Source organism: Lactuca serriola, chromosome 6 (genome assembly GCF_051521515.1).
Source record: "Lactuca serriola cultivar US96UC23 chromosome 6, Lser_US96UC23_V15, whole genome shotgun sequence".
NCBI classification, from domain to species: Eukaryota; Viridiplantae; Streptophyta; class Magnoliopsida; order Asterales; family Asteraceae; genus Lactuca; species Lactuca serriola.
Window position 1 is genome coordinate 103,100,327 of NC_136413.1, and position 24,527 is coordinate 103,124,853.

General features: G+C 33.5%; 1 protein-coding gene across 1 annotated transcript; it reads left to right on the forward strand.

Moving 5' to 3' along the window:
• Nucleotides 1-553: 553 nt before the first annotated feature.
• Nucleotides 554-24,201, forward strand: LOC145056601 (tRNA/rRNA methyltransferase (SpoU) family protein). Its single transcript, XM_079004298.1, has 35 exons — nt 554-915; nt 1,972-2,068; nt 3,225-3,322; nt 3,570-4,018; nt 4,105-4,303; nt 4,761-5,072; nt 5,180-5,333; nt 5,912-6,049; nt 6,446-6,527; nt 6,767-7,032; nt 7,630-7,743; nt 7,978-8,222; nt 8,957-9,193; nt 9,533-9,697; nt 10,176-10,310; nt 10,615-10,863; nt 11,830-11,957; nt 12,187-12,343; nt 12,848-13,009; nt 14,338-14,485; nt 15,169-15,269; nt 15,715-15,876; nt 16,633-16,680; nt 17,307-17,414; nt 18,615-18,689; nt 18,797-18,847; nt 19,082-19,219; nt 19,357-19,484; nt 19,838-19,925; nt 20,011-20,070; nt 20,296-20,530; nt 21,404-21,555; nt 21,953-22,023; nt 22,576-22,732; nt 23,871-24,201. The coding sequence occupies exons 1-35, from the start codon at nt 763-765 to the stop codon at nt 24,048-24,050; spliced, it is 5,442 nt and encodes a 1,813-aa protein (XP_078860424.1). The 5' UTR covers nt 554-762; the 3' UTR covers nt 24,051-24,201.
• Nucleotides 24,202-24,527: the final 326 nt, after the last annotated feature.

A 24,527-nucleotide genomic window follows, 5' to 3' on the forward strand; every position in this document is an offset into this window, starting at 1 on the left:
ATGCTTGGATAAATTAGGATGTGGCTATGACTAACGTATATCAATTTTATCGACGAAGTCCCAACTTGTGATGTGGTTCAGGAAACAACTAAGGAATTGTTTTGATGATCCTTTTGGTTTGAAGAATTAGCGATTTGAATGTCAAAATTGGTGGCTTGTTCTTAATGGTTTCAAGCTTATAAAGGTAGCCGATGTTAATGTTCCGATTAACACATATGGGTAGTAAAAAATTGGAAAGAATTCTGATGATGGTGATCGGGAATCTTAAGAATAGTAAAAATTAGAGTTCCATGTGTGTATGTGTTATTTGACTCAAGTTAGTCAAAATTCGTTCTCATGGATGTGTGTGAGAGAGATAGATATGCAATCCCAAATTAATTAATTTTTTTTTTTCATTTAAGTTAAAGAGAAAAAACATAAAAAATATACCATGCATTACAACCATTTCAGTTTACCGATCAAACATACTTCAAAAGGACCGTGAAACAAAAAAAAATTGTAAAGTTGAACTAAACCTAACGAAATAAATATACGTCAAGAGACTATTTTTGCAATTTTCTCGGAAAAAAAAAACATACCACAGTTTTGTCTAGAAACAAAGGAGACAGGGTAAAGCCCCTGCTAAACCCTTAGCAGCCGTTTCTATCGATCAACCTGCTCTTGCTTCACTTCCACCCGGCAAGACCCCTTTTTGGATTTCTCTCCATAGTTTATTGCTCATATAAACCCTCGTCGTAACCTAATCGCAAAGCCATACACATAATGACGAATTACGCAACATCACTCATGTCCAGTTTCCGGCGTATCCCTCCGTCTGCCATACCAGCTACGTTAGATTGCATCTTAGCGTCAACAACCTCCTCTCCACCATTGCTTTTCTCGTTGCTCCTTGATGCACTTCCAATCCTCTTACAGGTAATTTGGTCTATATTGAGATGATGTCGCAACTAATATTGTGAATTGCCCATTCTTTCTTCTTCTTCTTTTTTTTCAATGGTAAGTTTCAAATTTTAGCTGTTTGTGTAAGCGTTACAGAAACGCTCCAGTCACAGCTAAAACCCCTGCCAACTACTAAATTGATTCAAATTTGAAGCTAAATATGTTACAAAAATAATAGAAGAATAATGTCTTGGTTAAAAGCTTGCTCATTCAAACCTTGTTTATGAAGCCGTTAAATAACATCATGCGTTTGGCAAAACTAATAAGACAAACAGGCTGTCAAAAGATTTAGACAACTTTTCAGAGATTCGATAGGTCTTTATAAACCTTTCAAGTGTTGAGTCATACATCTATGACAGCACATCTTTAGCATCAGCAACAACTGTGTGTGCCACTTTGGACGAGTCCTTTAGTGTGCACAGCTGAACTGATGTTAAATCCTGATCACTGCTTTTGACCAAATATTCATTAGTTGGCCCTTGAACAATTCTTGTATTTTTTAGCTGCTGCAACTGATATTCGATCTTCAGAATGCCATCTTTGGTGGATGAACTCTAAACCATTGATATTCTGTAATCTGAAACTGCTTCAGCAGGTACATATCAGGCTAGTAAATGCTAACTCTTAAAGCTTTAGTCTGGTCAACATGAGACTTCAGATAACATCGAACCCTTCAATTTGAAATATATAAGTAATTCCTGAAAGTGTTTGTCGTCAATCCAATTTATACTAACGCCCACTGCATACAACTATCAAGTAAAAGTGAAAACTGAAAAAACTACAACCAAAGTAGTGTTTTCTATGATTAATATGATTGGTATGATCGAGTCACTGTTGATTTTGCATGATGGAATGAAATGGACCATTCTTGAAGGAACTTGATTCATTACGCTTTGTTAATTATCCTTCGAATCGGAATGGAATAACAACTTGCAATATAATCCATTTTTAATTTGTGAAATTTCTAGTCTTAAAAGATTTTCATGATTTTAATCAAATATATTAATCATGGCTATTCGTTTTCTGTAATAGGACGTTACACCTGAGAATGAAGAAAGCTTGGATGATGAGTGTTGTAATTATATTGCATCATATGTGGGTGCGCTCTGTCACCTTTTGAAGAAACCAGGTAAACAACATGTTGCTCTATAAATATCCAAATTATACTTTTGAATTGGTTTTCCTGCAAGGTCACATTTCAAAGTTGCTTATTTATATGGACTTGGAGTGACGTTTTTAGAAATGAGTCTTGTGAACTTTTCAGTCTGGGATTGGAGTGTATACAAAGTCCATGAGTGATTAGCATTTCATGATTCACATCACTGTATCCACTTCTTTTTCAAACAACCAACACTTGGAAAACAAAACAGAAAAAGTGATTTATTATGGTATTCTCAGCATATCTTCAAGGTGCTGATTTTTTTCTTCCTAATTTACTGGACTAAATGCGGTCATGATTAGTTAGTTAAAGCTATATATGGTTTTCTTTTTGACTTATTTCAGAAAAAAAACCGACTTAAAAGAGAAAATCAAGGAAATGAGGCTTTTTTCCATCAACTCTTTATTTATTTATTTTATATGGTTTTGCTATCATTATTTTCCTTCCATTAACCCAATTGTGCCATCATTTTCCGAAATATCTTAAACATCTCCAAAGAACCTTTTGTGGGAAAAAAAATATACTTTAATTTTTGCCAACCTGAGTTTTTTATTTTTATTTTGGCATATGTGAAAGTATGCTGGGCGTTTACGACACAAATGGCAAATACAATGATATGAAATGCTAACCCCCCTTTAATTCAGCATACGTAAAGTCTATATATCAATTGGCTGCCAAGTGTTTTTGATGACATGCTTTGTACATGACTTGAGCACCTAGTTCCAGAAACAACACAACTGTCTACTTCCATGGACGGAGGGATATTCTAAACAAACCACTTAGGCATCATTTCATATATCAATAGATTCGTATATAAAATCATGTTATGGAAGTATACTACAACTTAATGGCCAAAAACAACTGATAAGCACACCAAAAGCAAACCAATCAAGTTGTTGTAGCTATAAAAAGACTTAACTGAGTTTAATATATTTAACAATATGTTATTGAAAAAGCACATTAGAGAAACCCCCAAAATAACGGTTAGCTGACAGCAAAGCAAATCGTTCATATTGTTGTAGATAGACTTTTCCTTTTCTGAAGTCGAATTTGATAAGATAATATTCCATGTACACTCTTACTTTCTTGTTCCTGCAAGTTAAAAGTAAAAGTTATTTTTCTGCAGGGCTTAATAATGTTGAAGCTTTACGGAATTTTGTTTGGAGGGTGTTAGTTCCGTTGATGAGGTTGACACAGAGTTATAATCGTGCGATAGTTGACAAGGTTAGGCCCAAGTTAGGGAAGTAATAAATAGGGTTAAATGCAAGAAATAGCAATTCACTTTCATTTCTATTTATTATAGCGTTTTTCTTTTTGAAAAATCTACCAATTATAGCAATGCCATCACACCTGGGTAAAATTTCAAAACATATAAGAAAAAGATTGAAACTTGAGTGCTACAATTGGAAAGAAATGTCTACTTTGTTGAATCTTATGAAGTAGGTAATTTGCTGATATGGTTTTGATTTAGGTCATGGGCTGTTTCTTGGATGCCGTGAAAGAAAGAAATGCATGGGGGGTATTAGAAGAAACTATGGTTCGGTATCTTATCAAAGTGATTGGTTTCAGCATGGGAATGCATGAAAATGAAGAATATAGGTTGACTGTTGAAGACTCCACATTGACCAGCTTCAAGTATTTCCCATTGTTGACGGCATGCCATATGTTGGCATCTACTTTAGGTGTAAAAGGTAAATCTGTTTCAGAAAGTAGGTCTGGATCAGGATCAGTTTTGGCAAATGGATGCATTGTGGATATATTTACGGGAACGCTGGTTTGGGATATTTGTAGCATGACTTTGCAAATGCTTTCACACAGCCCTGAACATCGGTCTTGTGCCATCACTGTTTTCCTTCCACACATTTTCAAAGCATTTGTATCTGCAAATGTGTTTCAGACCCGGAAATTTATGTTATCCAGGTACACATACACATTCAAGTCTCCTCGTATTGTTTTTGCTACTATGTCAAGATGATGGATGTTACATTGTCTCTTTTACTCTCCAGGAAGGATTTCTGTGCTAAGATTTGGAAATGCTGCAAGAATTTGTTTCAGCTGGGGTCTTCTGAGAGAAGAGATGCATATACTGTACTCTCTTTGTATATATCTTATTTCTCCAAGACCGATGGATGTGAGGATAATGGAACATTTGATTTTGATATGAGGGCCCAGAAGGAGTTCTGGGACGAGATGAAGAATGGCTTGGTATATATCGCTATCTGTTTCTTTACACTAGGGGCATAGTTGGTTTGACGGAATCTGATGGAATTGGAATTGAGATTCCATTCCATGGCGCATGTTGGTTGCCAAATCGACGGAGTTCCCTTCCATCAAAATTCTTTAAATTCCATGTTTGATGGATATGTCAATTCCGGTCTTCATTTTTTATGAAAAGATCAACATACCCCCATCACACACACACACACACACCCACCATATAGAATATATCTAGTTATAACTTTAAATTTTTAAAAATTGTTCAATTTTAATCATTGAATTCTTTTTCATTTCCTGCCAACCAAACTAGTGACAGGCTGCAATTTCACGAGCATAATTCGTCGGGATTCCAATTCCTTTGACCTTGCTCCATTTCTATTAAAAACATTCTGCAATTTATAAAAGTTTTTTTATTTATTTTTATTTTTTTATTTTTTAATACTAGGTTGACAAAGAAAGCATAGTGAGGAAACAGTCATTACATATATTGAAGAGTACAGCTACAAGGACTAAAGGAAAGCAACACACAAGTCTTTTGGAGACAATATCCAATGAGACTAGTTCAAACTCTCATGGTTTAACAAAAAAAGAGCGTTGGGCTAATAAGGAAGCAAAATCTCTTGGTATAGAGAGCTTATGCAATAATTCAGTTGATTCTGATTCAAGCAGTGAGTTGAAATGGGGTGCATTTTTCTTGCTCTATGAAATGCTTGAAGAGTATGGTACTCATCTTGTTGAGGCTGCATGGAATTACCAGGTACGTTCACCTTTTTGTTTATACATGTGTAGATTTTTCGTCTCTGATACTGAAAGTTCCATCTTTTTTCTTTCAGCGTTCAACTTAAGACTTTGAGTTTTGTGCAGATGAACCTGTTGCTCCAGACATCTGAATCTTGTGATAATCATTTGAAGGCTGTTGGTGAAAGGCTTCAACTTGATCCTATGGAAACAGTACAAGATATGTTTGATTGGGTAGCTGTGTTGTGGGAACGAGGGCTTTGCCATGATAATCCTCAAGGCAAGCAGTCTATTCATATATACTCATCACAAAATTGGTTTTCTGTAAATTATAAGGGTCATTAGTGTGCTTTCTTTTTGACTTAATGGGGACATGACTTATGGTTTTTTCTTGTATATGTAGGTAGTATGGTGTTTGACTTAATGCAGAAAAAACGACTTAATACAGATTGTCAAGTAAATGAGGCTTTCCCCATTAAGTGATAAATTTTTACAAAGTTGTCCTCATTTATATTTTCCTTAGACTTATCCAAGTGCACCAGTCATTTTTTCAAAATTTAAAACACTTATTTATTTTTATTTTTTAATCTATACAACACTTAGTGGGAAAAGAAAAAAACAGGGCCTTATTGTTTCTTCTTATATCTGCTGCATCAACGAACGAATTTGACTTGATGCATAGAAAACAGCTTAATAGAGGAAGTCAGTGACATGAGACTTTACTTATTACAACTTGGGCCTCGTTTAGCTTTTCCTTACATTTTGCCAAGTTTGCCATCATTTGTTTTAGAGATCAATGAATGATCCAGGCAGGCAACAACCACAAAGGTTTCTAAAATGTTTCTTCTTATTGTGCAGTCCGGTGTTTGATCATGCAGTCGGTTTTTGGGATAGAATGGAAGAAGCATGGAAATTATGCGAAATTTGTGCCTAGAGATTTTGTACTTGGCTCTTTCATACAAGGGCTGAATGATCCTGTGCACCACAAAGAATTCGGTTTGCTCCATATTTTTTTTCTTTCTCATTCATGTCTTTTATTGGTTTATATCATCAAAACCATCCAAATAAATTGCTTTTTCATAGCTAGTTTTCATATATTGTTTCTGCAAAAGGGTTATTCTTCCAGCAACACCTGTAGCCCACATTGTGCCAGGAGGTGGCTGTAATAAGACCCAAATCCACATGGGGATTGAAAGTTGAAACTCTCACCTTGATTTTGTTCGGAGAAGTGGCTATTAAATATAATCATTGTATTTTTCTTGAAATGGTAACTGTATTAGAAGCCATTTAAAAATCGATATTTATTGGTTAACAAATACTCCTATATTTTAGGTGTCTACTGATATTTACTGACTGTTGATTTCCTCAATTTGTTATTTAATTTTTCTCTAGGACTAAAAGGAGTCTACTCTTCGAGGACAATTGATGGTGCTAGCACATTTTTACAGCAATATACCGTGTGTCTAAGTGAAGGGTAAGTTTTTCTACCCGGAAACCAAATAAAGTATTTTTTTTTTAATAGAGATACAGTGGTGCATTTTCAATTTCTTCTTAGTCAAGTGTTTGGTCCTTTCTGATGTAATGGATCATTTAAAAGGACCTAATAGAGGCCAGGAGGGAAAGGAGCTTTGTGATTTGCATTTTTTCTATTTTATCATTCATCCAAATACTTTGTAGACCATCTATCTATCCATTGACTTGGTAATGTCTCAGGGAGCAGATGAGATTGTTGATGGATGTAGCATTACTTGTAAAAAACCAGTCTTTTAGTCGGGCGGGATTGATGGGCCTTGCTGAATGTGTTGCGGCTGCTGCTGATGGGGTTGGGGTTAGGAGACTCAACAAGAAAGAAGTTGATTTGGAATTGGAAGCTGCAGATACAGATACTAGTTACAATGATAAGGCAGCATTACTTGATGTTTTCAGATTTATCCTTGACACCAGCAAACAACATTTCAATCCTAATTATCGTCTTAAAGGTTCAAGATTGCTACTTAAATATAAATATATAAATATATCGTATATCATAAGCAAGAAATAGTAATGTACTTTCATATAGTGTCTTACTTTTAGTTTACTTCTAATTATTTTCTTATTTAATGCTTTCTAATTTGAAAAATCTACCCATATACAGCTTTTTACTTTCAACTTTTCTCTTATCAAGACATTGATTGTACTTTGAAAAATCTTCTCAGTTATATATAATTGGGTAGAATTTCAAAGTACCGTGCTGTAATACGAAGAAAGGAAAATAGGATGCAATAATAATAAACAAATAACTGAAAGTATGTTGCCATTTCATGTATTTAGCCCTGATAATATATATATATATATATATATATATATATATATATATATATATATATATATATATATATATATATATATAAGGTCATTTAAAATATCAGGCCTAAACGAGCTCAATGTCTTAAGCTCGGGCTCTAGTGGAGCTTTTAATGAGCCCAGGTAGCTTGGCTCGCTTACAACCCTGAACTGGATACCTTTTTTTTTTTTTTGAGTATGTGTATTGTGTTTTGCATCATTATGTAAGTTCTTCTGACGATTAATACTGGCAGTGTGCAGAAAGATTCTGGATGCTACTATCTCAGTAATGTCATCATCTGATGTGCCTCTTGAGACCCTTCTTCACTTTATTTCATCTTTCCCTCAGGACTTTCTTAACTATGGAGGTAAGCTTACATGTAACTCATGGTTACAGTTATCATTTCTAATCTCTTTACCTTTATATATATATATATATATATATATATATATATATATATATATATATATAATCATTGGCTTTATTTAGACCAAGTTGACCAGGCCATCGACCAGACCGAATTACTGGATTTTTTGGGCCTATTTCAGGACCATTTATATATATGCATCACACTACTTATTGTACCACCATTATTTTCTAGGTTCATTAAGAGAAAAAGGGCAGGAATGGCTTCGAGGTTATAAAAAGCAAGCTTCTACATCATTCAAGCTCATGAAAAAGCTTAATGAATTCCCCGCAAGTTTTATAAATCATAATCACTCAAAGAATGATATTGTCAATTATGACGATGAAGACATGGAAATGTGGGAGCTTAAAGCAAAAAGATGGGCACACACACTGTTTCTTATACTAGAGGAGGAACATCAGTTAGACTCTTTATTTCAGGTATTTTTTTGTGGCTTCATGGTTGATAAAATTATATTTCATAAGATTGAGAAAAAGAATCATGATGTAGGGGACCTTTTTATAAATTGTGCAGTTTACAAGAGGGTTTTTTTTTTTTTTTTTTTTTTTTTTTTTTTTTTTGCAAAATGAGGACCCTTCTAAATCCTTTGCAAAATTGGGGTTGTTCGACTCGACATATGGTACACTCAACCCCAGTTTGGCGTGACCATGGGCATACTTCCAGCAGTAAATGGTTTAGTTCAGATTCCTTCTTCCCTTGAAATCTCAAGGCCCTTACTCATTATATTGCTCTCTTTTGGATTGGTTGATTCAAGCATGAAATCATTACTTTTGGATGAGTGAGATTATTAATTGTCATGGAATCAGTACAAATGCATAATCTTTTTGTTTTGCGGTATAGAAGGCTACAAACAAGAGGTTAAGCACAAAATGTGTTTCTGCTTTTTACCTGAACTGTATTTGAATTTTGATTCAAGGTTTCTCAAAGTAGTAAATGAGTGATCCATTCCAATGTGCTATTAGTTTGAGTTATGTGAAAAGAGGTTTCTAATTCTATGCAAGGTTGTCAGAGTCACATTTTTAAGACAATAATTTCCTGTTTAAGGTCGTTTTGATATTTTCCCCTCGTTGGAGACATGATTGATTTCCACTAGTACCTTACCCTGTTCATTAGGTTTTTAGTAGGCTTACATATCTTGTACTTGTTGGTGCAGTTTATTGAATCACATGGCAATGATATCTGCAATAAGAATGGTCACTGGGAGTGGTTGCCAGTAAAATATATGATTCTAATCTTGAGTGTTGTTCAACAACTCCATGAAAAGAAAACCTTAACACTTGATAGGCATGGAAAAAGAACCAATGGTTTGCTTGATATGGTGGATGATGCAGGGTCTATGGCTGCTTCCATGATTATTAACAAGTTCACTAAACTCTTCACCTTCATATTGGTATAGAAAGTTATATTCCAGGGTTAATTGCAAGAAATAGCAACCTACTAACATCCTACTTTCATTTTTTTTTCAGTTACAACATCATGCTTTGAAAATTCTACCCTGTAATAGCAGTGTCTCCCAAATATGAAACAATTTTCACTGCTATATAATCAAGTGGAATTTCAAAGTATTTATGTCCTAATAAGAAATGAATTAAAAATATTGGCTAGCTTTTTTCAAAATAAAATGGCTCCGCTTGATAAGAAAAAGATGCTATTTCCTGTGTTTAGCCCTATGTTGTATTGAATTAGATAGAAATGATTAGTGGCCGTTGTTAACATGAGTTGCATGCAGAAGGAGCTGGAATCATATACCCTGCAGTCATGTTTAGTTTTCTGGTCAAGGGAGGGTGAGGGTGATGGTGGGGGCACAACTCTACCTTCATCCATTAAAGGAAGGCTAGGAGGGCTTAGTCAACGGCGCTTGTCATCTTCTAACACTACTGCTGTATTGCAAGCTGTATGATTTCTAGTATGCTCCATATCTCTTTCATGATCTTAGAGTTAAGTGCAAGAAATAGCAACCATACTTGTCATCTTCTATCATTTATAGCAATATCATCCACATACAAAGATACTTTAAATACTATGATGGGCTATATATATATATATATATATATATATATATATATATATATATATATATATATATATATATATATATATATAAACAAAAAATCGGAAATACAATGCCATAGTTTGGTAGATTTTTCAAAGTACAATGCCTTATTGAGATATACTAATGAATTTTCTTTTGATGTACTAGAAAGAAATGAAAGTAGCATGCTATAGTACATTAGTACACAAATAAAGGAAAGCACATTGCTTTTTCTTGCATGTAGACCTTAAAATATATACGAGAGCTTTCATAATCACATTGCTTCTAGTCATAGTCCTGATGGTGGTGATTTTATTGTTAATTTTCCGCATGCATACAGATAACGTCAGTTAAGACTCTTGCATCAATCTACTCATATTGTGCTCAATTTGAAGAAGAGTCTTTGAATTCTACTTTGAGTGTTCTCTGGCAACTCTCTTGGAAGATAATTTCTTCCACAACATGTAACTCAGAGGTATGTACTTTCATCTTATATTATAATACTTTAGCTCTCTAAGGCTGTGTTTGTTACCTGGGATAGGACTAGACTTCTAGGGTCATTTCCAATGTTAAGGGCATTCACGTCTTTTGCAAAAAAAAAATGAGAGATTGAGGGCTAAGCTGTGGGCCTTGAACACACCTTTTGGGTGGACAAAAATAAGAATATTTGTTCCATTAACATCAAGGATCACCACACACAGTACAAGAAAGAACAAATGGGGGTTAAAGGTGTCATGAAGTTTGAGTTTGTTGTATAGTAAATTTGGTCCTGTATGCAGAGTAAAGCAGAAATCTACCTCGGAGCATATGAAGCGTTACATCATATTCTCAAGTCACTAGTGTTTATGCCTTCCCCTTCAGCATTGGGTCTATTAACCCGATCATATAATCTTTTGGATCCGGAAGCTCAAGTCAAAGTTAAACCCCATATAGATTACTTTGTTGAGATATATCTGGAGAACATCAATAATCTCATTGAGGCTGGATATTTGGCACGGGCGCGAAGAGCAATATTAATTGACTGGAAGGTGAGCATCTACAGTATTAAGAGTTTGTTCAGTTCATGTGATCTTTTATTAGTGTTGGACTTGGCAGTTCGTGTATTCATGTCGTTTTCACGTGTCAGACACGAATTTGACATTACACGAATACACATAGAGAAATAAGCTTCATCTCCCTTTTTGAGATGTATTCGTGTCGTGTCATGTCACCTATAATGAATGAAAAAATAATTCTCTGTTTTGCCTGATGGAAAGGAATTGTCTGATCCTTTGGCTTCCATTTAAAAAAAAATCATTCGTTAGGGAGGGGTTGTTTTTTCCGTTAATCATGGAATGAAACCTAATTTTATGAATTATGACACTATCCTTTTTGATATATTTTTTAAAAGTTCATGGTTCTAATTAAATTATAATTTTATCTTCTAAAAGTAACTTGTAAATATTCTCTATCATATAATCTTATTTGGTTTTAATGAGCCTTTATTTACTCTACTCTTTTTATTTTATTTTATTTTATTTGTACTATTAACTCGTACCCACTACTCTACTCCTAAATCTACACCTTTCTTCCCAAACGAGACTTGACTCTCAACCTTTGGTTGAGGGGCACCTTTCCAACAACTCCAGATATCGTTGGTCCATAGGTCCATTGGTAATTTTATAGCTTTGTAAATAATAAATTCTTTAATTTGACTGAAATAATATTAGAACAGTGTTGAAACTATAACTTGTATTTGCGTTCTACCATATAATATTATAGTTCATATGAAAATTCATGGAATGTAATCATTCATTCGACTACCTTGCTTCTTCCATTACCTTTCCATTCCTTTGCGATTCTATTAACGCTTTATTTTTTTCTCCTTCCTAAATTATATCGAAATAACATATATTACGCTTTTTTTTTTTTTTTTTTAATTGGGCATGGAGAATGTATTGCTAATTTGTCATATTTTATGCTTAATCCTGTGGATCTGCTTGTGATTGATTCAGTGGATGTGCTTGGAATCCCTGTTGTCAGTATCAAAGCATGCTCTTGAAAGAGGAGTTTACATAGAAAATTGTGATTACGTCATCTCAGATGGTGTAGTCAGAAGGATCTTCAATGATCTAGTTGACAGGTAAAGCAGCCACAAGAAGACTCCTCCATGAATCATTTCTATTGCATATCTTTGTGGCTCTTTTTTTCCCCATCAAGTAAAAAAGAAATTAGCTTACCGGGTTATTATGTCCATGAAGTAAAAAAGAAACAATATGTATATAATTTTTGTGATGTGTCATAACTGATTGTGGCAGATATGACTTCCTTTGTGGAACCTAACATTTTCTAGTTATGCAATTAATTGACAGCCTTGAAAATGCTAGTGAAGGTTCTGTTCTGCCCATGCTAAGATCTGCCAGATTGGTACTGGATCATTTTGCTTTAGGAGGAGGAGGAGGAGGAGGAGGAGGAGGATGCAAAGGTTCAGCTGTTTCTTCATACCATGTCGATGCCATTGATGTTCAGGTTCTCCCAAACTTCTCAAGTTTGTTTCTGTTGAATAAACCCACCCCACCCGTGTTGTGTCTTACTCTTACCGATGCTATTGGTTAAACCAAGGAGTTGATTAATTCATTTCATAGCAATGTACTTTCTTTTATTTGTGAATTATAGCATCCTAGTCTTGTCTACAACATTATACTTTCAAGTTTTATTCTTCTTGAGACTTTTTACTTTGATAACTCTCCCCTTGTAGTTTTAATTTTTCTTCTTATAAAGACATTATATTTTAAAAGATCTACTCAACCGTAGCAATGAAAGTTGATTTGTATTCAGATGACATTGCTATAATTGGGTAGAAATTTCAAAGTACAATGCTATAATAATGAGAAATGAAAGTTGACCAATCAAATCATTGGAAATACATTGCTATCTAAGCCGTACTTTAAATTTAAGATCGTTGTTATATGTATCAGTATCAGGTTTCTAAATCAGATGGCTGAAAATTTACATCTTTCTTGTGTGTTGCAGATGATGTGGCATTTGGTACGATCTTCGTGGTTATTGCATGTCAGTTGTAACAAGCGAAGGGTTGCACCTATTGCTGCACTTTTATCTTCCGTTTTACATGATTCAGTGTTTGGTAATATGGACATGCATGAATTTGACAACACCCCCGGGCCTTTGAAGTGGGTACGTAATAACTTCTGCCCGACTTCCCCCTTCTATACATATATAACTTAATTATGTATGTTTACATTACATGTATACACAACACAGATAAATATTTGCCAAGCATTTGCGGTGGGTATAGGGGCGAGCGTTGGCTCGATTTTTGCCTAAAACTGAAATGAAAAGAGTTGGTTTCTAGCCTCGAAAAAATATATTTTGTTCGGTTTTTGGGTTCAAGAGTATCATTTTTTCCCCATGGTTTTAACGGTTATCATATTTTTTTCTTCAAAATTGTGTTTTTCCATAACACGTTTTTCTTCCTGGTCTTCTAAAATCAAGAACATGAAACGGTCGTCTACCCTCAGGTAGAGGGAGCTTAGATTGGCAACATCTACCTTCCGCTTACCCCATTCATATGGGATTTTGGGTTTGATGATGATAACAATATGAAGACTAGAGAACTTATATGTATGATAGAAATAATAAGTAAAAGGGCCATTCCATGTCGACAAAAGACCCACCCACATCCAAGTTCCATAGCTTTTGGTCGGCTATCCCGATCATGATTTTGCTACCCCAAGTTCCCTTATGGACCGGTTGTTGTAATCTTATGAGCTACAGTCCCCACTCCATCTGTTCCCAGCAGTACCCTTTGCTCTCCCAACCATTTCAGGTAATCGGGTTAAGATGTCAAAGCGCCTTCATTTCTACAAGAACGAGGTGTGAAGTGGGACACAGGGGATGTCATGATTGGGGTTTCGAATAAGAAGACCTTTTGATTTTTTTTTTCATGCTAAAGAAGTAGAACGGGAGGTGTCAAGTTTTTTTTTTATCATCCTGGCATCGGTCTATTTTTCCATAGGACCTCCCCTACAATATCGTCACCATAGTGGAGTCTAACCATCAAGTTAGGGATGGACCGGTGTGGTTCCACTACGCCTAGGACACCGGAATATCGAACCATGAATTTTTTTTTTGCTTAAAACCAAAATTGTACTGAAAAATTTGGTTTCTAGCCCCAAAAGAACTGATCCAATTTCGTTCGGTTCTTTTTCAGTTATGTAATTTTGATTATGGGTTCAACGGGAATGGCCTCTTGTTTTTTTTTGAGTTTTCATCTTTTTATTGCTCTTTCATTTTTTTGTGTTTTTTCCACAATACGAGTTTTTATGGTATTATTACATAAACGTTTTGGTTATTTGTACCGGTAATGATGCAAACTTCACTTTTAAAAAAAGTAGTTATTGGAGTAGAATCTTTCTTGGCGAAAAAAGTGCAGCTCTAATCTGCTTGTTTCTGTCAAGTTAAAGAGAATATGGGCATAATAAATTTAGCATATCTTTCTGCAGTTTGTCGAGAAAATTCTTGAAGAAGGAACAAGAAGTCCGCGAACTATCCGTCTTGCAGCATTACATTTAACAGGGCTTTGGCTATCACATCCAACGGCCATAAAGTACTACATGAAGGAGTTGAAGCTCTTAACTCTCTACGGTTCTGGTACATACATACATATATATATATACATACATATATATATATATACATACATATATATATATACATACATATATATATACATACATACATATATATATATATATATATATATATATATATATATATATATATATATATATATCTTCATATATATATATATATATAAAATAGCAATGCACTTCCATTATTATGGCATCCTACTTTCATTTCTTTCTACTACAACATTGTATCTAGAAAATCTATCAAATATAGCAATATAATCCAAAGACAAAGCAATTTTCATTGGGTACACTGTTTAAAGTACAATGCCTTCATAGGTAAAAACTGATAGTGCAAAGTGCTGTAAAAAAAGAAATAATAGTAGGATGTTATAATACACAAATAAATGATACTATATTGATTTGGTTATTACAACACCGCAGTTTGAAAATCTACTGAATTATACGCCATAACCGGATATATATTTCAAATCATAATGCCAAATAAGAAAAGAACAATCGAAAGTAGGATGTTATAGTTGCGTAGAGCTTTATAATGCCTTGATAAGGAAAAAGAGGACATGTAATGTGGTAATGGAAAGAAATAAAAAGTAGGATGCTATAACACACAAATAAATGAAAGTATGTTTCTGTTTCTTGCGTTTAGTCTTTGGTATATCTGTTATAATTATGTTATAATACCAGTGGCATTCGATGAGGATTTTGAAGCTGAAGTGACTGAAAATCATGATGCAAAGACTGAAGTATCAATTTTGTCACCAAGTAGCGATCCGGAGTTAACTGAGGTGGGAGGTTAAAATCTCATGAGGCATGATGTGTTTTGCTTTTACCTAAAAAAACTATAACATTAAATAGTAAATGGGTTCATTAAGATTTTTGATAAACTGATCTTATTATACCTAGAGCGATTCAGCTACCGAATCCAGTTGATAACAAGTCTCACGGGAGTTGGGGAGTTGTACTTTCTACAATTGAGCATAAGCTTCAGTTCCATTTCCATAAAGCAATAAAAGTGGTTGATGAATAGTATAAAAACAAACTCATATTTGTTGTATTTTACAATATCTATGTAATAGAAAAAAAAGCGTTATACAAGTATGTATATATACGACAACACGACTAACTAATGAAATCTTAAATAGTTAGTCAAGTAAGGAGAAACGGTACTGTTCTAAACAAAAATCCAAACTGGGCGTAAGTTTGTGGTTAAAATGTTTTGATATTATTTAGGTATTCTTGAACACGGAGCTTTATGCAAGGGTGTCTGTTGCTGTTATGTTCAACAAGCTAGCAGACTTGGCGGATACGGTGGGCTCAAATGATGAAACTGAAAGCAGCCATGCTTCCCTGCAATCTGGCAAACTGTTTTTGCTTGAGCTCTTAAATTCTGTGGTAATTTTCACTACAGCTGTTGAATGAGTTTTTTCGTATTACATTTAGCATTGTACTTTGAAAATATTACCCAATTGTAGTGATGCAAATTAAATACAAAAAGATAAAATACTATAATTTCTAAGTTTAACATCCTAATACGGAAAGCAATTTAAAAGTATAAGGTTATTTTTCCTTAATAAGTAAAAAATGGAAGTACAATGCTGTAATAGAATTAGAAAGAAATGAAAGTTAGATGCTATGGTATACATAAATAAGCGGAAGCATGTAAGGGATGAGTCTGTTGACTTTTTCTGTTAATGTGTTATAGACATGTGAGGGATGAGTCTGAAACTGGAAATACTTGTATGAGCATTTGGTTCGCCACCTATCTTGCATTTGGTTGTCGATGATTTCCATTGGAGTTGAATTTACAAAATCCTTTTAACCGATGAAACAGTATTTCCTCGTTTGTAAATACCTCTCTATTTGTTTTAGTTTTCTATCTTCTCACTCTCACTCATGAAGGCTCGATAATTCCATCTCATTTCCTGATCCTGCTAACCAAACACATGGTAGAATTCAATTTCTGCAAGATTTTTGTATTTCCATTTCCTATGTTAGATCCCAATTCCTTCCAAAACATTCTGCAAATTAGGAAGTTTTTATTTTAGACATCATATTATAAGGACTAGAATGACTACTTTCCTCCGATTATCATTTCATGTGTTGTCTGGCTGATTGTGTCATTGTGATTTGTGATGTTTTGAAATGCAGGTGAGCGACACCGACCTTGCCAAGGAGTTATATAAGAAGTACAGTGCGGTTAGTTTCGAGCCATTTACTTATCACTATAGGCTATAGCAATTGATTTATTTATCATAACATCATGCTTTCATTTCTCTCTTACAACATTATACTCTCAATAATCATCCATCCGGTTATAGCAATGTCATCCGAATACAAGAAATTCACTGCAATGCTTTGATAAAAATACAATGCTTTGATAAAAAAGAAAAAGAAATTGCCATGCTCTGATAGAAATATATAAAATTAGGATGCTGCTACCTAAATGAAAGTATGTTGCTATTTCTTACATTTAGCCATTCATTGATATATCTATTATAGCATCCTGCTTTCATTACTTTCTGTTACAACATTGTACTTGGAAAAATATACCCAATTATAGCAATGTCATCTGAATACAAAACGGATTTCACAGATATAATTTTGAAGTAAAATGTCCTAGAAAGATTTTTTTTTTTTTTTTTTTTTTTTTTTTTTTTTTTTGTTTTTTTAAGTTACAATTCTATAATTGAGTGTATTTTTGAAAATACGTCTTAAAGAAAAAACAATTGAAAGTACAATGCTGTAATGGAAAGTAAGATGCTGAAAATACGTCTTTTTCCTTGTAATTCAACTTGTGTTGTCTTGATTTCTTTCTGTGGCAGACTCATAGGCGGAAAGTTCGTGCCTGGCAAATGATCTGTATATTATCGCGATTTGTTGATGAAGAAATAGTATCTCAAGTAATGGATTGCTTGCATACAGCCCTTTATGTAAGTAGATGATGCTTCACTAGTATCATCAAATAACTTGTTTGTAAAAAGACGATTCTATTTCTTGATGTTCTAGCCATTTGACCTATGCTTAGGAAGAAAGTCCTTATGATTAGGAAAGAATATATATATATATATATATATATATATATATATATATATATATATATATATATATATATTACCTTTTTGGATTAAAAATAGAAGCATCCTTTTCTTTATTTGCTTAATATAGCATCCTACTTTCATTTCTTCCTGTTCTAGCATTGTACTCTGAAAAGTCTATCCAATTATATCAATTCCATCATAGTACAAAGCAATTTCACTGCTATAGCTGGGTAGATTTTTTTCAAGTATAATGCCCAACAAGAAAAAAAAAAGATTGATGATACAATGTTATAATATTAGGTGATGCCTTAGTAAGAATAAAAATGGAAGTACAATGTTGTAATAGAAAAAGAAAGGAAGCAGGGTGTAAATGAAAGTACAATGCTGTTACTTGCATAATTGCATTTCTTCATTGCTTCACTCATCTTCTCATTAGAAACTCCAAGAAACAGGGGTTAGTACGTGATCTAGGTTGAGCAACTTCTAAACCCTCATACTGTCATTAATCTGCAAAACTCAGTTCATTTGAATAATTATAATTTTGTACACATCTTACTCTAAAGTCTAAAAAATCTGATGGTTGACCAACAATGGACTTAGAATGTGGCAGTAGTCAATCAAGAATTTAACAAACTTTCTTCTCAATGCCCTTAGTCATCAGACTTAGGGTTTGCTTCTTTTTTCCCATTAGGTGCTCAGTGGATAAATGGTGTGTGTTCGGAGAAAGTTGTGTATGTTTTCTTGTTTATTTTGGTCAGGATGTCTGAACCAGAGTAAATGACCAATTTACCCCTGTCTAAAAAGTGATGAAAAACTTGAAGTTTTAATTGACCAAACTCAAAAAAGATGAAATACTAAAATTTTATATCTAGTCACAACATGATTATTAATAACATAAATTGATCATAATAATATGTGTAATCACAACATGATAAATAATTTAAACTGAAGTTAGGGTGTTGGTTGTTAAGTCCATTAAGAGGTGTTGGTATTAAGTATGGTGATATTAAGATGTTATGTGAACATTCGTTTGGTAGTATCCATTGATTCAATCATAATGTTTTTAGTTTTTACTGTTGAATGTTGATGTAGAGAAACAACATGCCTGGTGTTCGACAGTACTTGGAAACATTTGCGATCTATGTATATTTGAAGTTTCCATCACTGGTGAGGAAGGAAGGGAATGTTTGATTTGTATATTATTTAACCCCGAAAAAACAATTTGCTTGTTTATTACAATAATAACATTATTGTATGTATGCATCGACTTGCAGGTTGGTGAGCAGTTAGTCCCAATGGTCCGGAAATACGATATGAGAACCCAGGCAAGTATCATTCATTACCTGATATTATAAACTAATTAATCTGATTCAGGTCGTGTTTTCCACAATAAGTGTTATCCTGATAAATGATGTTTAAAAAATATTTGGGAAAATGACTTGGAGGAGGGGAGGGGCAAGGGCATTCACTAACGCCTTTTGGATAAAAAAACACAGTACGAGACCTTTATGATAATAAGTTGCGATTGATTAATCATATTTGTGGTGATGTATGTGCAGGCTCTGTCATCATATGTATTCATAGCAGCAAATGTGATTCTTCATGCTCCTGAATCAACTAGACATTTAGATGAATTGCTTCCTCCCATTGTTCCTCTGCTCACGTCACATCACCACAGTTTACGTGGTTTTACCCAGGTATTGGTATTTCTCTATAACTGGTGCAATATTTCCTTTTTCAAAACGGGATTGGACAGGACTTAACAAAACTTTCTAGGACAAGGAGGAGGGAATAGAACCCATTCAAGTCTGAATATGGATTTGTTGTTATGCAGTTATTAGTATACCAAGTTCTTTCCAAATTGTTGCCTGCGGCTGCACTTGATGATGAAATGCCCGCCTTGGAGAAAAGGTGCTTCATGGAATTAAAATCTTATTTGGAGGATAACTCTGACTGTGCACGGTATGTATCACATGTTTTTACCTTTATTATGCTATTTTATCATTTCGTTTGTTGGAATATGAAAAGGAATCTAATGGGATTCTGGGTGTTTGTTGCTGCTGTTGTATTTTCAACTATATAATGTATAGAAATTAGAGTATACTATATCTACATACAACATTGAAAATTCATTCTATTCTTACAAGCCAACCAAACATGATAGTGGAATGTAATGACTCATTTCATTCCCATGCTCAGATACCCCAATATGCATGCATATTGCATTTGTTTTTTACCCCTAGACATTGGCTTCACTTACTGCATCTTCTAAAAGTGCTTTCTTTAATGGTAGTTTGGCTTGACCTGTGTGGCAGGTTGAGAGTATCGATGGAAGTTCATCTTGATGCTTTTGATCCAAACAAATCCATAATGCCAGCTGGAATTTTCAGTAATCGAGTTGACGTAAGAAAGACACTTGTCCAAATTAGCAACGACTGTTGATTACCACCAATTTCTCTTCATTTTGAATTATTTCTCTCATTTACAGGACATCCAATTTGAATGTGCTCATGTATCCCTCTTAGAGCGCGTCATCGACTTTCTAAATGTAAGATACTGTTTCGCATGATGGAATTAAAAATAACTGTTTGTTTCTATAATCTTCTGTTAATTTTGTAAATGAAAGTTCATGAGATTTAATTAAATAATTTATGGATTAGAGTTCAAATTTAGAACTAATCGTTGTATCTACATATAATATGGAAAAATCCATAAGAAAATTCATTCCATTATCCTGTCCATTCTATTTCTTCATCATTCCATACAATTGCAGGATGTCAGAAAAGACCTCAGATGTTCAATGGCTAAGGATGCAACACAACTGAAAAATGAGCAAATACATGTGCAAGATTCTGAGTCAATTGGTCAAGTCATAGATGAAACAACTTCAAAATTGCAGAATGATGTGTCATTGGATTTCCAGAAAAAAGTTACTGTCTCCAAACATGAGTTCCAGGATTCACATTCCACCTCTATAAACAGAAACGCCACTTTTAGTTCGCTTTTGGGTATGTTTTAACATTTGCATAAGGGTTAAATAAAATGCAAGGAATATCAACTTACAGGATTATACATAAAAGATTTTCTTATTAAAACATTGTTGTACTTTAAAAACTCTACCTAACAATAACATTGTCGTCTACCTTAAAAAATCTTTTTCATATTAGGACATTGTACTTTGGAAAAATCTACCCACTTATAGCAGTGAAAATTGCTTTGTATTTGGACAACGTTGCTATAATAGCGTAGATTTTTCGAAGTACAATGCCGTGATAGGAAAAAAATGAAAGTATAATAAATACGAATCATTTTGCACTGCTAAAATTAGTTTGATTTTCCAGAATAGTATGTCCTATTAAGAAAAATTACCACCGGTGAAATATATATATATATATATATATATATATATATATATATATATATATATATATATATATATATATACTAGTTTATAACTCGTGGGAACCACGGTTACAAAGTTAATTAAACTTTCATAGTAAAAACTGAAAATTATTAATCAATTATTTTAAATAAATTGTTAATTAAGAGATATTTATCTAGTTATATAAAATTATAATCGTTGATATAAATAAATACGTGAAATTATATTATCATATTGTATGTATTAATGTTATTTTAATTTTTATTTTAATGTTATTAATTTAATTTAATTTGAGTGAGAATTTGAAATTTGAAATTGAGAATCAATAGGTGGACAAGTGTCATGACATTAAATAGGAGGGCTAATAGGGTGACACTTGGCAAAAGAAGAATAAAACTATTCTTTTATTAGAATAGGATATATAGTAAACGAAAATGCAAAAATAAAGTGATGTTTTAATTGGGTAAATTAGTTTTGATTTGAGTGTATGTGTATGTAGATGTGGAAAAGGAGGATGAGCTTGTTGATGAGGCAGTAAGAGCAAGACATGTTGGTATGGATAAACTTAAAGCTGGAAGACAACAAATCATTCTTGTAGCTTCTCTACTTGATCGTGTGCCTAACCTTGCTGGATTGGCACGCACCTGTGAGGTACTTTCACTTTCTTTCTTTCTATAACATCCTTCTACTTTCACTTTTCCTGAAAAATCTACCATTTTTTTTAATCCCTATTAGGACATTGTACTTTTTAAAATCTAAAACCAGTTTGCTATAGTTTCTGGATTTTTCAAAGTTGATTGTTGTAATAGGAAGAAATGAAAGTAAGATCCTATAATAACCGAATCAATGGAAGTATGTTGTTATTTCTTGCATTTAACCCTTGATGCAAAAAAAAAACAAAAAAACAAAAGAACAGTTAACAAGTGTAGTACAAACACACACGTGCATGCAGTACAACCAATTTATTCAGAAATAGCAGTCACCGAGGTTGTTTGCAGATTCTATATACAATCCACATGCTCTCACAAATACGTGTGATGATGTGCAGGTTTTTAAAGCAGCGAGTTTAGTGATTGATAATGCAAACATTTTGCATGACAAGCAGTTTCAACTTATCAGGTTTGTTATTCAAACTTAGGTGTTGTTTCTGAATCAAATACAACTTGATAGAGAAAGTCAGGGAAAAGAGGCTTCCTTCAATTTCCCCAAGCTGTGTTTTTCCTAAATATCTTTTAAACATAATTTTTTCAGTCGGTACTTTATCCAAACCAAAAAAAGAAAAAAAGTAGTGTGTTGCATAACCCAGGCCATGAGACAAGGGTGGGTGTGTTGCATACATTTTTCTATTACTACACTACAGTCGTCTCCATTAAATTATTATTACTATTATTATCTTAAATGGAACCGTATCTTATAACTCATATAAGTTGACTTGATAAGTAAGTTAAAGTTTAGTTGTTTCCGGTTTCCATTGCACTGTAGTTGTTAGATATAGAAAGTTTTTTGCAAATTAAACAAATATGTTGTCCATGGCATGGTTTCTCATGTATATTGGTATAGCAAGGCAATGAGAATGTGTTGTTATTTATGTTATGTATTCCTCATTTTAAGTGAAAAAGCTAAAACAAGGTTTGGAATTAAAGTAAGGAAGGTTATTTTGTTTGTTGGCAGTGTGACTGCAGAGAAGTGGGTTCCCATAATAGAGGTACCTGTAAGCAATGTTAAGGGTTTCTTGGAGAAGAAGAAAGGAGAGGGCTTCTCTATCCTTGGTCTAGAGCAAACCGCCAACAGCCTTTCTCTTGACCAATATCTCTTCCCTACAAAAACGGTAAACAACCACCCCACCCCACTTGTCTACTTTTGTTCATTTCATTACTACTTTTCTTCTCTTTGTTTGTTTGTTTGTTACACGGCACAACAGACTGTCGGGTCTTTTAATGCGTTTGGCATGCATTAGACTAATATTAGTCAATGGGCCAATTCACTTTCCATCTCTTGTAGTTGTTTTCTCAATTCTCATCCTGGAAAATAGCCCTACAAAGCTTTGACCTTTCAATTCTACTTGATAAGAAAAAATTTGATGCCCAATGATGACAAACTACCCCCTTCAATTCAATTCAATGCTCTAGACTCTAGTTGGGTCGGCTACATTTTTCAAACTACAATACAATGCTAAGCTTTGAAAATCTACCAAATTATAACACTAAGTATTTTTATCACATTTGCTGCTATAATGGAAGTACATTACATTGTTGGTTTTTTTTTTTTTTTTTTTTTTTTTTTTTTTTTTTTTTTTTACCCTAAACACAAAGACAAGGCTACGACACAAAGAGGTTAAGCCGTAGATATATTAGGAAGGAGGATAGTTTATTCATATTTTCTTTGGGTCAGATATTTGTAATTTGTCTATTTTGTAATTAGTAAACCATCTATCTATCTATCTATCTATCTATCTATGACTTAACAGCTCTGATTGGAATACCAAATACCAAATACCAAATATCGAATTTCATTTTGGGATGGGTGTGGATGTCCCACTCCCATATTAGTTGCTAAATTGAGGGGATTGGGAATCAAGAATAAAGAATTATATTGATTGTGTCAGAATTTTGGTCCACATCATATTTTCTAATAATAATCAAAGAAAGGTATTTTTGGTCAATGATGAGTACTAATCCATGGGATTTTGAGTTTAGTTCAACAACTCCCCCCTCCCTATCTACTTAACACCAACCCAACCATAAAGATAAAGCAGGAGTAAACATACATAAAAATTCAGAATTACTCTTAATGCATTGATTAAGATGGATTTGTATTCCTTTGCAACCTTTAAAAGTAAGTAAAATTATTGAATTGAAGGTTGATTTAGTCATTTTTTTCTATCCTTCCTTGCAACTCAGCTGTTTGTTTGGCTAACTTTGTTGTTGTTATAAATAAATTAAAATTAAATGTGATGCATCATACAGGTTTTAGTACTTGGTCGAGAAAAGGAGGGGATCCCGGTGGAATTGATTCATATACTGGATGGCTGCATTGAAATCCCTCAATTAGGAGTTGTAAGATCACTCAATGTTCATGTCAGCGGCGCCATTGCTCTCTGGGAGTATACCAGACAGAAAAGAACATCATCCATCCGTCATACATAGATGCATACATTTTCTGTAATTTTATTATTCTTATTTATTATTTATAAACAAAATGGAAAAAAGACAATTTTCCAAACTTTCTTGTCATCATCTTTTCATTTCAGGATCTCTACTCTTGTTGTTTATCAAACACTGCATTTCTTTTTCTGTTTCTTATACCATCATGTATTCTTTGTTGACGTGGCCGATTGTTGATATGGGATATTAAATTATAAAATATCATTTTTTTTTTCTATGGAAGCTGGAAGTTTTTAAAATATGTAAAATTAGATAAGGGATATGGATATAAACTAAAATTGAAATATGATTATGATAAATTAGTTTTTCTAAACTATGAATATCAAAAGTCAAAAACCATGTAAAATCTAACACAGAGTGCATAAGCTTCTCAACTAGTAATTTTTTTTATGCATGTTAGTAAGGTTGTGTTTGGTGCAACATAATAGTTTAATTTTACTTTTCTGAGAACTTTTTTAA